Source organism: Canis aureus, chromosome 3, assembly GCF_053574225.1.
Source record: "Canis aureus isolate CA01 chromosome 3, VMU_Caureus_v.1.0, whole genome shotgun sequence".
Taxonomy (NCBI): Eukaryota; Metazoa; Chordata; class Mammalia; order Carnivora; family Canidae; genus Canis; species Canis aureus.
The window spans coordinates 79022122-79037266 of record NC_135613.1 but is presented as its reverse complement, the minus strand read 5'-3'; the positions used below and the strand labels follow the sequence as shown (position 1 = coordinate 79037266).

The following is a 15145-nucleotide window of genomic DNA, read 5'->3' as shown; positions in this document are numbered from 1 at the left end:
CACATGTTGGCGAGAGAAGTTAATTGAGTAATATTCTGACCAGATTTTTTTTATGAAGAACAAATGCATTTAGTGAAGTACATACTATGTTCCAGGGACAATATTAGCATGGTAATATTTCTTAAGTTGGTGGATTTATTTTTCATGCTCCTAAAGAAAATAATTTAGCACTGTGATACTGGTGGTTTAACCAAGAGGACTAAAAGATATATGATGATTCTGTGCATATAATTAGGCTCTGACCATCCTGTACCTCATGTAAATCTCCTGCACATCTCTACATTCTCAAGCTACTGTTAGAACTTCATTTTCTCATCAACGTTCTCTAAATTTCACTTATAGAAATATTTTCAATCAAGACTGAAAATCTGGAATCTATAAGTTAAAAATATCAAATATATGTGGCTATTTAAAGATTTTAAAATGTATACAGCAATGATACCACAAGTGAAAACAATTCTTAAGCAATAAATCTGAAAGAAAGGATTCAGAGGACAGTTTAACTTCTGTAATAGACAATTTAAGAAGAAAGTAATAACACAATTAGCAATTTATAGATCAAATTCGAATGGCCAGTGTCCTATGAAAATCTGTTTATTTTCATTAGAAGATAAAAAAGGACAAATCAATAAATAATGATTCATCATGTAACAACAATCAACACATTGGCAAAAATGGCTAATGCATATTGCTAGTGGGGATGCAGGAAAAAGGACACTCATGTATTGCTACAGAAAGTGTATATTACTATAGTTTTCTGGAAAGCAACATTGTACTATTTATATGAAGTAAAAATTTATAATCTCTTTGACCCATAAATATCTCCCTTGGGACATTACTTCACGGTAATAAAACACTGGTATGTGTATGTACATTTTTAAATGACAATGTATTTGATAGTAGCATTTTTTAATCCAGGAAAAAGTTAACTTATCAATAAGAAGATGTAATATTTAGTGGTATATCTACACCACCGAATATTATACCACTATTTATGTTCATCAGTTGTTTTGAAGGAATGTTGTAAGAATTTTTTTTAATTGAGAAGGGAAGATGCAAAAATAAATTGTGTTAATAATACTATTCTACATTCTAAGCAAATTACAAAATGTGTATGTGTGTGCATGTGTAATATATACGAGCTTAGCAAGTTAACTGGAAAGAAGTTAATTAAAGGCTCTATGAATGGAAGGGGGAAACAAGGGAAAATAAAAAGTACATACTAATATAAACATAGGAAACAAAGGAAAACAAAAAGTACATACTAATATAAACACAGGACAGGGTGCTTTAGGGAGACAGGACCAGAGATAATGAAAGCTGTGATTCAGTATCTGTTTCTGGACTTTCCTTTTGCAGGTCTGGTTTTGTTTAGACAGAGAGTAAAGATCCACTTTAATATACTTCTTCTTTTCCAATTCCACAGAGATCTCTAAAGAAGAATGGTTGCAGGAAATCATTCTACAGCATCCGAGTTTGTGTTAGTGGGTCTAACACAGCAGCCAGAGCTCCAGCAGCCTCTCTTCCTCCTGTTCCTGGGAATCTATATCCTGACGGTGGTGGGGAACTTGGGCTTGATTCTCCTGATTACCCTGAGCCCTTCCCTTCACACCCCCATGTACTACTTCCTCAGCAGCTTATCATTCATCGATCTCTGCTATTCCTCTGTCATTACCCCCAAAATGCTGGTGAACTTCTTAGGGAGGAAGAATATGATCCTTTATTCTGAGTGCATGACGCAGCTCTTTTTCTTCGTGGTCTTTGTAGTGGCTGAGGGTTACCTCCTGACCGTGATGGCATACGATCGCTACGTTGCCATCTGTAGCCCCCTACTTTACAGTGTGGTCATGTCCCCCCGAGTGTGCTCACTGCTGGTGCTGGTTGCCTTCAGCCTGGGCTTTCTCTCCGCCGTGGCCCATACAAGTGCCATGATGCAACTGTCTTTCTGCAGATCCCACATCATCAACCATTACTTCTGTGATGTTCTTCCTCTCCTCAATCTCTCCTGCTCCGATACACACCTCAATGAGCTTCTGCTTTTTATCATTGCGGGATTTAACACCTTGGTACCCACTCTGGCCGTCTGCATTTCCTATGCCTTCATCTTCTACAGCATCCTTCGAATCCGATCCTCAGAGGGCCGGTCCAAGGCATTTGGTACTTGCAGCTCTCATCTCATGGCTGTGGGGATCTTCTTTGGGTCTATCACATTCATGTATTTCAAGCCCCCTTCCAGTAATTCCCTGGAACAAGAGAAGGTGTCCTCAGTGTTCTACACCACAGTGATCCCCATGCTGAACCCTTTAATATACAGTCTGAGAAACAAGGATGTCAAGAAAGCATTGAGGAAGGTTTTGGTGAAGAAATGAGTCTTGCTTTTGGAGATTTATAGGTGGGAGAAATTAAGGTTTCAACAAAGTATGTCCTTTTTTGTTCATTTTTCCTTGTTAGCCTGTCATGATATGTATACTATCTGGACTTTTAAAATACTTCTCCATCTGTAATTGATTCCATTTTCTCAATGAAATGAAAAGGAGTTTGGTAAAGCAAGTTTTAGTGTTCTTATTTTGGGGCAGGAAAACTGAGGTTTAGACAGTTTTATTTTTTCCTAACTTACTGTGGTAGAAGAGGAATGAGAATTCTTATTTTCTCCAGTGTTAGTCTTCCCCACCCCCGCAACATCCTGTGTTTGCTTTATGGAATACCTGCTGTGTAGGTGGTGCTCAGTTGTTCCCTGACAAGAATGCTAATAGATATGTAACTTGATCCCAGATCTCCATTAATTCTTGAGGGAATGAGACAAATAGGCAAGAGAAAGAAAGAAAGAAGTTTGTAAAAACAGTTATGGAACAAGAATGGCAATTCTAGTCAGTAAGTCTCACTCAAAATACTCTTACTTTTTTTTAATTCAGCATATTCAGAATCTCTTCATTTCTGTTCCATTTCTTTGTTCTCTCTCTCTCTCTTTCTTTCATGATACAATGGTTCTGTACTAAGGGACCTCTGGGCAGATAGTTTCAGGGCTGTGTGGGGTTTCCACTACCTGTTGCAATAAAGTTTGTGAAACGTGCCCCACAGAGAGGGTAACCCCCACATTTGTTTCAGTTGGAGATTGTTCTCAGTGGATTCCTGAACTGAACTGTGATGTTTCTGAGCTTGTGCCCTCACTGCACAAGTAAGTACCACACACTCTAGATGATGTCTTTCCTGGATTTCCATACATTTTAGGTCTCATGTGTTCTGTTTGTTTGTTGTTTGGAGGGGAGGCTATAATGAAACATGCCTCTGATGCTTTGCAGTCCTCACTTGCTTTCCTCTACCTCTAAGGAATGTTCTGTGGAATTTCTAGAATTTTAACTTCCATCTCATGTTGCTTCTCCTCACTCACTGTTACATGTTTAACCAGCAGTTGAAATTAGCTGCCTTTCTCCCTTTACTTTTTTTTTTTTTTTGCCTTTGCCAAAAAAAATCTCTAGATTTCATCTTGGGAAATCATTCTACCTGAGAAATGTGAAATCAGTAGGTCTAGATCTGCCCAAATTTCACTGCCAAATTCTAACAAAGCTTATTTATCTTCAGCTTCCTCCTCTTGACCATCCCCACCAAGAATACACCTTCCCACTGGTTGGTTTAATGAGATCCTGAACTTTACCATGGTCTTGGCCACCTGTTCCTTAATATGTCTTCTCTTCCCTATGCCTTGCTCCATATATTTCTTTCATGATTTCTCAGGATCCAGGTAATGTCTGTGTCTACTCAGACATTGCCACCCTTTAAGATTTTTCTGTCTTTAAAGCAAACATGTACTATTTACTGCTTTTTAGTGGTTTTGATATTGCAGTGAATAGTTTCCTGGATTCAGGTTCTTGGCCTTCAAATTATTTTCTACCGCATAGATTGCTTTATTTATTTATTTATTTATTTATTTATTTATTTATTTTTAAAGATTTTATTTATTTATTCATGGGAGACAGACAGGAGAGAGAGAGGCAAAGACATAGGCAGAGAGAGAAACAGACTCCATGCAGGGAGCCTGATGTGGGACTCGATCCCAGGACTCCAGGATCATACCCTGGGCTGGAGGCAGGCATTTAACCACTGAGCCACCCAGGCGTCCTATCTACCACAAAGATTTAGAATCCCTTCCCTATCCTTCCCTCCTGTCCCCTTGCTCTATTTATCTCCCTCTATTATTCTAGTTTAATTAAATGTTTTACTTTATTTCTTTTTTATAGTGTTTCTGTTATGCAGAAGCAACCTTTACAAATAATTCAATTTCCTCTGCGGACTTGATTCCTATAAGTAGAATCTTTCATCCAGATCTTTAGAATACCTTCTTCTTCTTTTTTTTTTTTTTTTAAGATTTTATTTATTCATTCATGAGAGAGAGAGGCAGAGACACAGGCAGAGGGAAAGCAGGCTCCATGCAGAAGCCCAACATGGGACCGGATTCCAGGACTCCAGGACCACGCCCCGGGCCGAAGGCAGGGCTAAACCGATGAGCCACCCAGGATCCCTAGGCTACCTCCTTAGTCTTTAGGTTTGCAATAATTTCACTGAGCTGTTTTTCTTTCTCAATATAAGATACAATATCCTTTTTATGGTAAGATCCCAGCCCATTTTTATTGGTTTATTAATGAAATCTACCATCCTAAAGGAAAGCTCTTGATTAGAGACAAGAAGCTAAAGCCCTGGTCAGAACTTTTGTATTTAAGAAGTTTAGGGACAAGTTGAGCCCATTCAGTGGAAGCTGACTCTTGAGCCTATGCATAAGCCACAAGAATTCAAGGTTAGGTCCTCCACAGTGCCATGTCTGGATCACAAAGGCAAATTGAGGTGACATAAAAGAGTGATACAATTTAAAGCAGCCTAACAACCCTGTCATACTAATCTTGGAACTATTTCTTGAAGACATGGCTTCAAGATAGAGTGAAACCAACAATTAATTGTCCAATAAAAGTTTATATGAAAAGATTCTCTTCTCCCTATAATGAAATAATTACCTGTCTGGGAAAAAGCTTCCTCTGTATGTCCAAGTTGAAGCTGCAGCAGTATTTGCTTGTGCAATTGGTGAAATTGGCTTAATTTACCAACCTACATTTGACAAGGACCATAGGACACAGGGCTTTGTGGAGGCTTGCTTAACTCACAGTTTTCAAGGGACTTTTCCTCTGTCTTTGCTTAAGGCTCAGCACTCGCAGTGTGGCCTCTGGAGAAGTGAATGGACACCTGCAGAAAATTATTCATTCACCTTTGAACAAACCTGCTGCATATTGCACCTATGAAGGTTAGGATTCCCCCTTGTGGGGGCTTTAGACTCATAACCATTTGCTGGGATCTTATTAAAGTTATGCACAAACTATAAACTATAAAATATTGCAAAATACGTGTGACTTCATGCCACTGAATCAAAATCCCCTCTATCAAAACCCCAGAACTCCTATGTGCACTTTTGCTCCTAAATCTACTTCTCCTGTTAGCTTCTTTATAACCATGACCCAATATACAAAATACAGTAGTTTGAGAAAGTAAAATATATAGCGCTTGTTCTGCATTAATAGAAAAGGTAAATAAGCAATCTGTTGAGTGAAGATCGAAATATCTTTATTTTTTTCGAAATATCTTTATTACATCTTTATTAGTAGTAAAGATATATTTTGGGGCAGATGAATTTTTCAAAACTAAGCTCTAGAATTTGGCAAACTTATTTCCTAATCATAGAAAGGACAGGATTTCTGCAAGTCTCCACAAAGAGGTTGAATTGCATGGGAAAGAGTAACCAAGAATATATTCTTTTTGAAAGTATGCTAATTTTCAAAAAGAAAGAAATCATTTCTTTTCTGAAACTCAGCAGTCAGATAAGTCAATGTACCTCCCTAGGAGGAGTGACTTAGGGTGTGAAACGGATCTGGAGTGTTAGAGTAATAGATATTCCCTCCTCTGGATGAGAATATCAAGAATGAAGGAAGGGTGTCTCATTCCCTTTTCATGGACTTCTAGAATTTAGAAAAACACATTCCAATCAATTCAGGAAAAGAAAAAGGCAAGTCTGTGCTGAATAAAAATAGAATAAAGACAGATAGAAGATTCAAAATTAAGTTATGACAAAAATTCTAAGTCTTATAAAAAATGACAGAAGACCATCTTTATGGTTAAAAACATTTATTCATAAACTTATTAGGATTATTGTTTCCTCCAGAAGGAAAGGTCAGAACCAATAGAAATGAACAAAAGGATTTTAGCTGACCAAAATAAAAATATATAAAATCTTCTTATAAATTCATACAAAAAAATTCATATTCCATAGGAAAGTAGACAAAAATTATTCAGTGAACAAATATAAAAAATATGAATCCAAATTAGAACATTAAATTTGTCCAACTCTATTAGTAGTAATAAAAGTTCAAATAAAACAAGAATAATATGCATATTTAAATATCTATATTACTTTATATCAGATAGTTGATAGTATATATTAAATATATTGAATTGTAAATTCTTTGTGAGCTTTTACCACATTATTGAATTCTTAGGCATGTATGCTTAAAAAATAAAAGTCATATTGGCAAAGACAGAGCTACAATGATATTTATTGCTGTACTATTGATAATTGTAAAAATGAATTAAATGACGCTCAGATATAAGCTGAAATAAAACATAGTATAAATATACAATAGAAAAAGCAGTCAAAAATAATACTTGGGATCATATCCAATGTATATTGAAATTTAAAAAGACATGCATGGCAAATGGCATGCACATACATGACTCACTGGGATAAAAAAATTCTCTAACGCATTAACAATCTTTCTTTTCCTTTTCCAACTACAATAATCATATAGCATACAAATGAATAAGGATAATATTTTAAGGATGATTCCAAAGTCATTTTGGTGTGTGTCTGTTTTGAGTGCAGGGGTACTGGAGGAGTCTCTCTTCTCCTCTAAGCATTTTTGGACATTCTTCCACTGTATCTCATGAATTTTTATATGTGTATATACACAAAATGCACTAAGAATACAAATCCTTGAATTTTTAATTATGTTTATACCTATTTAGTGACTATCCAGATAAAGATATGAATAGACTATTAGCCTCACACCTAAAGGCTTCCTCATACTTTTTCCCAGTCGTATCCACTTCCTTCCAAGAGGCAGCACTAGCACAACTAAGTAGTTTTGCCTTATTTTGAACTTCATATGAAGAATCATACCATGTATATTCTTCTGTATCTAGCTTATACTACTCAAGAATTTTTCTAGAAGACTTATCCATGTTAGAAAAAATGAGTGGGAAATATCAGAAAGGGAGACAGAACATGAGAGACTCCTAACTCTGGGAAACGAACTAGGGGTGGTGGAAGGGGAGGTGGGTGGGGGGTGGGGGTGACTGGGTGATGGGCACTGAGGGGGGCATTTGATGGGATGAGCACTGGGTGTTATTCTATATGTTGGGAAATTGAACACCAATAAAAAATAAATTTATAAATAAAAAAAAAGACTTGTCCATGTTGTGGTATGTTTCTGTAGTCTCCATTTGTATGAATAAAATATATTTTATCCATTCTCCTATGTGAGGGACATTCAGAAATATGTTCCCTTTGGAGCTATTATGATTAATGCTTCTATCAATATACTTTTACTTGTCTTTTGGTTGCTATATATCCTCATTCCTCTTGGGTATATAGCCACTCCTCGGCATATACCTACTGAGCTGTATAATAGGTTATTTAGCTTTAGACAATATTTACATTTAGAAAACAGGGCCAAACTGTTTCCCAAGGTGGTTGATAATGCCAGAGTGCCATCAGCAATGTATGTGAGTTCCCACTACTCTGGATCCTTGTCAACATATAGTATTGTGAGTTTTTTTCACTTTTAATCTTTTTGGTGAACATGTCATAGTATCTCATTATATGCAGTTCCCTAATGTCCAATTATGTTGAAAATGTCACCATATATTACTTGGCTACTTGCCTATGTCTTTTTCATTGTAAAGTATTTTGTCCAGAACTTGGGGGTAGCTGAGGTAATGATACCTGCTTATATTTGAATCTCTCCGTTTGCCTTCCTCAAAGCTATATAGATCAACTAGTGGAACAAGTAAAACCACATAAACACCTCTCCTTCAGCACAGCTAGGTGATAGAGAGCACTACCAACTTCAAATTATCTGTAAGTAGAAAAAAATGACACTAGAAACAAGCAAAGGTATTGGTCCCTGAGAATTAAGTCTATCTTACATACAAAAAATACTGAAAAAGTAGACCTAGTAGACCAGAACATTAACTAGAGGAAAAAAATCTAAAAAGTGCATAGTATACAAGATGTAATCTTAGAGAAGCAACACTTGCAAGGGAGAAGAGGATTAAATGAGGGAAGAGGTAGCTTCTCAGGGTCATGGGATCAAGCCCCTTGTGAGGTTCTGCACTCAGCATGGAGTCTGCTTGTCCCTCTCCCTTTGCTCCTCCCACGGTTTGCTCTCTCTCTCTCTCTTTCGCTCTCTCTCTCTCAAATAAATAATAAAAGTCTTCTATTTTTTTTTTAAGAATGTTGGAGAACAGGAAGGTGTAAGAGATGATGATGTTAGCTATTGCCAACAGATTGAATTCACCTAGAGATATTGTGAGGAGATTTTTTGCTTGGCAAGAGCAAAAATACAAAGAAAAAGAAAGCTATATCATACAACCAGAATAGGAGATACATCCTTTTGCTCCCATACAAAACTTCCCAGGAGTCTGGGGGTCACAACTTAGCGGTGAAAAAGATCTAGGAATGACAAATTCCAGAGAAAAAAATACATGGGAGATTGGAGCTTGGAACTGAAAGAGACTATAGGATCATATATTAAAGTTTCACACTACAGTGACCCCATATATCCCTAGAAATGAGAGGAGGAGAAGCCACTTGGGTTCTGGTTGATCTATTCATTCTTCAAGGACAAACTCAGTTATGCTGGAATAATTGCACCTGGTCATTTGCTTCAGGTAGTAGGGAATATGAAACCAGAAAAAGAAAAATCATAGGATGGGGGCACCCGGGTAGCTCAGTTAGTTAAGCAGACTCCTAACTGAGCAGGAAGCCTGAACCAGGTCCTTGATCCTAGGACCCTGAAATCATGACCTGAGCCAAAGGCAGATGCTTAACCCACTGAGCCATCCAGGCATCCCAGAATAACCTAATTTTAAATGGAAGAAATTGCTTAGCTTTTGATTATTATAACCTATATGATATTGTATCTGTGGTGTTATGGGAGTTTCATGTCTCTGCTGAACAAGGTACCTGCTGTCTCCTTAGAAAGAGAGGAGGTGGGGCATTTGAGCGTCTGCCTTTGGCTCAGGTTGTGGTCCTGGGATCGAGTCCCTCATCGGGCTCCCCACAGGGAGCCTGCTTCTCCCTCTGCCTTTGTCTCTGCCTCTCCCAGTGTCTCTCATGAATAAATAAATAAAATCTTTGGAAAAAAAAAAGAAGAGGTGTTCATGGATATGTGCAGTAGTCCTTGACAAAAAAATAATGGTTTCATTTATTTTGTTCACTTTTCTTATTTTCCTTCCTTCCTTTATTTTCTTTGCAATGGCTGAAGGTGCTATGTGGTATCTTTTCATTTGCTCATTCCCAATGTAGTCAGTTCTGTATATCTCTGGTATATATAGTGTGTGAATTCACATGGAATCCTCTTCCAGATCATCTGAGAGCTGTTCATTCTCTTCTTTGAGGTATAATTTAAGGACTTGTTATGTTTTTAACCACTTTTCTTTAACTTGGGAGTGTGGGGCAGATGGAGGAGAGAATTTTGTGTGTACCTCATATTTGATGAACAGGGTCTTGTGCTTTTTCCTGGGATTTTGTTTTATGTGTTGAGTCAAAATTCACTCCACCTACTCAAGAGAGGAAGTTATGCCCATTTGGGTAGTCTTAGAATTCAGCTCACTGCTAGAATTGGGTATGAAGCTCTGGAGACTTTGCTTCTATTAGAAAAGCACTTCTTAAATTGGAGTTTATGGGTCTGGAAACTTGGATAGAAAGTTTATTGTCTCTAATCTCTAAATTAAAATTTAACATTACCTTCAAGTCAGAATCTTAGTAACTGATCATGTTGAAATATGTAATAATCTATGACTTTCTTATCAACAGAATCACATATATTTTCCTAACATATAAAGTTGTACATATGTCAAAAAGGTTCTTAGGGTATAATGGAGTTCATCATGAACATTTATAACCATCACTACTTCAAATTATAGTAATTATTAGATCTGCTACTAGATCCTGTGACTTAATTCACTGATAAATCACAAATTTATTTTAACTATTTTGATTTCAATAGTTTATTATAATGTTAAGTCATATGCATTTTATGCAGTTAGAAACATTATTCTAAGAAAGAATCTAATTCTTCATCTGGCCACCTAAATGATCTCTGATCCAAAAAAGGGGATTAGGAGCATTTACATTCTAGAGAGTCAGCACTGGTTGTATGTAATATCTCTTCTTAATCTCTTCCACATTTGTAATATCTTCCTAATGGTGATTTGTAGTCTCAGTCATAAAAGGAAGGGGAATATAGATTTGTCCTCAGCCTCAGTCTGTTTACCTCTAAAATGATGACATTAGTAAGAATTCCCACAATTTTGTAAATACAAATTTTTATCACTACCATATTTTGATGTTAATTTCTTGGATTAATTTTTTTGTTTTATTTTATACATTTATTGTATTTTCCTTTTTGTACTTAGATCAGTAATTCTGTAATTTGTGTTTATTTGTCATCCTTACTGGTAAATCAGGTTCACATTCTTGTTTCTTTCTTTCAGTAGTATGTAAATGGACACTAGAGAACTTGTTGGGGTGAGAAGGGATGAGGAGTTCTATGAGAGAGTGAATATGCAGAGTTGGGAAAACACAAATAGAAATAAAACTTAGGAGAAGAGAAAATGGAGAGGGAAAGAATAACCTTTCTGAGTTTTAAATTTTATCACTAAGAAAGTGGTAAATTGGATTAGATATGCCTCACTACCATTAGAGATCTGCATTATTTTTCTGGGATTTTCTGTATTTTGACAATATCCAGCTTATTTAATATACTAGGTAGGAAATTCTAAGGTGTTTAGGCATAAAGTAGGCCTAGAAAACTTCATGTCCTTTATTTTCATATAATCTAAGTGAAGAAAATTACTTTATAAGAATTCCTTCAGTTCTTTACTAATACAGGAATAACCAAGACTACATAAGAGTTTCCATCGATGACACTCACCAATTCAATCATTAGTATGGTCATTGCAATCTTATGAGTTTCTAATTATATAAATTCTTTTGGATTTATTAATTGATATTTCTGTGAAGGCCTTTCCCTTTTCTACTACTTTTCATTTTAATTGTCATTATTGTTTTTGTATCAGTAAGGACTTGTAGATTTTCATAAACTACCCATTCTGATGTTCAAGATGTCCTAAATTTGTCCAGAAGAAGGTCTTTCTGTTTGACACATTTTTGTAAATTTAGGGAACTTATTTATTCTGTGGAATACTAAAATATTCTAGGCTTATCCTGAATTTTAGGTACCCTCACCCTGGAATCTGCCATTTCTCCATGAAGTCCTGGTTTCTGTCAGTGGAGTGTGATAGAAACCAAATTATTATAGGATAATAGGCATGAACTTTGTTACTTGGATTTCATTGCTTCTAGGCCCATTTGTTGGAAAGAATAAGAATAATCTATTAATCAGATCATGTCATTCTTCTGTTCAAACCCTTCCATGGCTTCCTTCCCACTTCACATAGAGAAACAGTTAGACCTTTCAAACTTGCCTTAAGGACTGGCAGGTTTTGCCTCCTTCCCTTACCATTCCCCTGATACCACCTCTCATGCCTCTGCCCCTTCACCCTCCTTAAACAGTGGTCTTTAAACTACAGTTCCTTAACAGTGCCCATACATGCTCTTCTTTCAGAGATTATATTTGACGTTCGCTTTGCCTTAACTTTTTTTCTCATGGTCATATAGCTTGATTTCCTACTTCCTTCAGGTTTCCGGTAAATATTAGATTTCTCAGAGTCTGACCTCCATGTATTAAAGGGCAAGCCTCTCCTCCCTCCAGTCCCAACACCCTCCTCTGCTTTAGTTTATTCCAAAGCACTGATCATTATTGGATATAGTATGTATTTTCTTGTCCACTGGTTTATGGGAGCAAAATACTCCTAATGAAGAGAGAATTTTTTTGTCTGTCACAAAGTTTCCCAGCAAATACTATTGATGGACTTACTAAATGAATGAATTTTAATGGTATATTGAGGCTCAGGGATTATTCTGAATGATGGGAGAATAAATAGTGAATAATAAGGGAGTTATCCAAAGGGAAGTCATCTTGAGATCCAACAGAAAGGAGTCAAGGTATGCAGTAAATTGGAAAGATAATATGTAGATTAAAATTATAGTGAAAACTAAAAATGAGAAATCATTTTGTCCCTTTCTGCCATCCCCCACCCAACTGTCACCCCATTTGACACCTCCATAGGACAGATATTATTTTTGATGATTCTAACAACAGCTAGAAGTCATATGAAAATACTACTTCTTGTTTCCTAGCGACTAAATTCCCTTCAAATTCTATTAAAGAAATGTCCGTTGCTTATACAACTCTCTTGAGTATTAAAATGTATAAACTGAGGGGATTTACACATTCAACCATTATTAGACAATACAACTTTAAAATAAGTTTGATTAGGAGATTTCAGTTTAGAAGGACAATTTACAGAAAGGAAGGTTTCTGTTGTATATATGTTTAGAGGGTGCAAAAGTGTAGGGTAGGAAGTCTGTTTCTTGAATGGCTTGACTAGACATAGTAAAAGAACACTGGGTGTTGGGAGTAGGTAGGGGCACCTAAAGAAGAAATGAGGGTCACCAAAACCAAATCCTTCAGATATTTTACTTTAAGATGGCCCATGTTTCTAAACTAATTGGTTCCTCTTAAAAACAAGAAGAAATAAAACTTCAGATAAGATCTATGTTCAAAGCTGCCATTTCTTTTCGATTAAAAGTGCTGTTTCCTATGCAGACTGAGAAAGTAACCCATTATTTAGGACTTTTTTAAGGGATTCCTTGACATCCTTGTTCCTAAGGCTATAGATAAGGGGGTTAAGCATGGGAATCACTGTGGTATAAAACACAGAAGCCACCTTCTCCTGTATTATGTTGCTGGAAGATGGTTTAAAATACATGAAGATGATGGAGCCATAGAAGACCCCAACAGCTGCAAGGTGGGAACTGCAGGTACTGAAAGCTTTGGATCTGCCTTCAGCTGAGTGGATGCATAAGATGCTGGAAAGAATGAAGGCATAAGAGATAAAGATGGCTAAAGCACATGCAAATACATTGAATCCAACCAAAATCATTACCAAGAGTTCCTTGGTGGAGTCTCTTGAACAAGATATATTCAGAAGAGGAAGGATGTCACAGAAGTAATGGTGGATGATATTAGTTCCACAGAAGGATCGACTAGATATGTAGCTGGTGTGGACTAAGGCTCCAATGGCGCCCACTGTATACACACTGGTGACCAGTAGAAAACAGATTCTGTTGGACATGGTGACATTATAGAGCAAGGGGTTACAGATAGCAACATAACGATCATATGCCATTGCTGTCAGCATGTAGGAGTCATCAATACCAAAGAAGCAGAAGAAAAAGAGTTGAGCCATGCACTCAGGAAAGGAGGTGAGATTCTTTTCTGAAACAAAGTTCACCAACAGCTTGGGAATTATGACAGTGGAGTAGCAGAGATCTATGAAGGACAGATTACTGAGAAAATAATACATGGGCATATGAAGCTGAGAACTGATTCTGATTAAAAAGATCAAGCCCATATTTCCCACGATGCAGACCATATAGATAAGTAGAAACAGGACAAAGAGAGGGAGCTGGAGTCCAGGCTGGTCTGTTAACCCCTCAAGGATAAACTCAGTAACTGAAGAATGATTTTCTGTATCCATTCTCCCACTTATGATAGACTGAGGGATTCAGGGTAGAGGTTCTTAATAGACAAACATTGCCATCTGATAGAATTTAGTGATCCAAGATCTGATGAATGAGATAATTTCTAAGTGACACAGAATTTCCAGAAACCAAGAGACTAAAACCTACTGTTAGTTGAAGCCTTTTTCAAGATGTTGATTGTTCATTTGGCTTCAGTTTTCATTTCATTCCATTTCATTACTCCCACTTTTAGACTCTCCGATAAATGTAAACTAACTCTTGTGTTATTCAGTCACCTTTAGAGAAATGCTTTAGAGATGCCACAGACTTTGCTGGTCTTCAGTCTGCAGCAATCTGTGCTCTCTTCAGATGTCTTGGAGCTTAACCTTTCCCTTGCTGGCATCCCTTGGATTTCCCCTTTGTGGCTTTGGCATCTTCAGTTTGCTCATTCAGTCTTGGACCCCAGTCTCACAAAGCTTTGGTTTCCTCCAAGCTTTCCATCTTCCCTCTGAGTTGCCGGTTTTGACTTTTCTTTTTGCTACTCATGTTATTAATCAGATAGGAGAGGAATGAAGGCATGTTGGAGATGGCAGGAACAGGGCAGTGCTAGAAGGGAAGCTGTTATGATGGGCTGGAGGAAGAGGAGAAGGAAGAGTGGTAACAGCAGGAGTTGCTTGCATTTACTGAGTCCCTATCATGTGCCAGCCACAATGTTAAGAACATTTTATTTATGATCTCATTTACACTTTATAACAATTTCATGAAATAGATATGGTTATTATATCCATTTTGTAGATTAACGGAGAGACAAAGAAGTTAAATAAATACATGCCCTAAGTCACCAAACATGAATGCAATGTTATTTTACTATTGTACAAATGAGTTTATGCAAATATTCCAAGCTTACACAGTTAGTAAGTGTTGAAGTCAGAACTCCTATCTCTGTCCGTTTTACTACAAATAAAACAATGTCCCCTATGAATCATTTTTTTTCTGACATTTTTGTAACTTCCATGCAGCTTTGTTATTCTTATTTTATTATTATTATTACTGTTAAATCCCTTACTCTGATATTTTCCTCTAAAGAGAAAATTAGAGCAATATGCTGTAGCTTTTGATAAGCATTTAAAGGATATTATCCTCATGTGTAAGTAAGATGATCTTGCTCCTTCAATAGCT

The 15145-nt window shown here is 36.7% G+C and overlaps 2 protein-coding genes across 2 annotated transcripts; one reads left to right on the top strand and one right to left on the bottom strand.

Moving 5' to 3' along the window:
- Positions 1-1436: 1436 nt before the first annotated feature.
- LOC144305849 (olfactory receptor 8D1) lies at positions 1437-2369 on the top strand. The gene has a single exon (XM_077884971.1). The coding sequence runs from the start codon at positions 1443-1445 to the stop codon at positions 2367-2369; it is 927 nt and encodes a 308-aa protein (XP_077741097.1). The 5' UTR covers positions 1437-1442.
- A 10672-nt stretch (positions 2370-13041) lies between these two features.
- On the bottom strand, positions 13042-13995 carry LOC144305841 (olfactory receptor 8D1-like). Its single transcript, XM_077884969.1, has one exon. The coding sequence runs from the start codon at positions 13981-13983 to the stop codon at positions 13042-13044; it is 942 nt and encodes a 313-aa protein (XP_077741095.1). The 5' UTR covers positions 13984-13995.
- Positions 13996-15145: the final 1150 nt, after the last annotated feature.

What these genes read in the sequence shown, in the direction of transcription:
- LOC144305849 (XM_077884971.1), top strand. Translation starts at nt 1,443, where the DNA reads ATGGTTGCAGGAAATCATTCTACAGCATCCGAGTTTGTGTTAGTGGGT.
- LOC144305841 (XM_077884969.1), bottom strand. Translation starts at nt 13,983, where the DNA reads ATGGATACAGAAAATCATTCTTCAGTTACTGAGTTTATCCTTGAGGGG.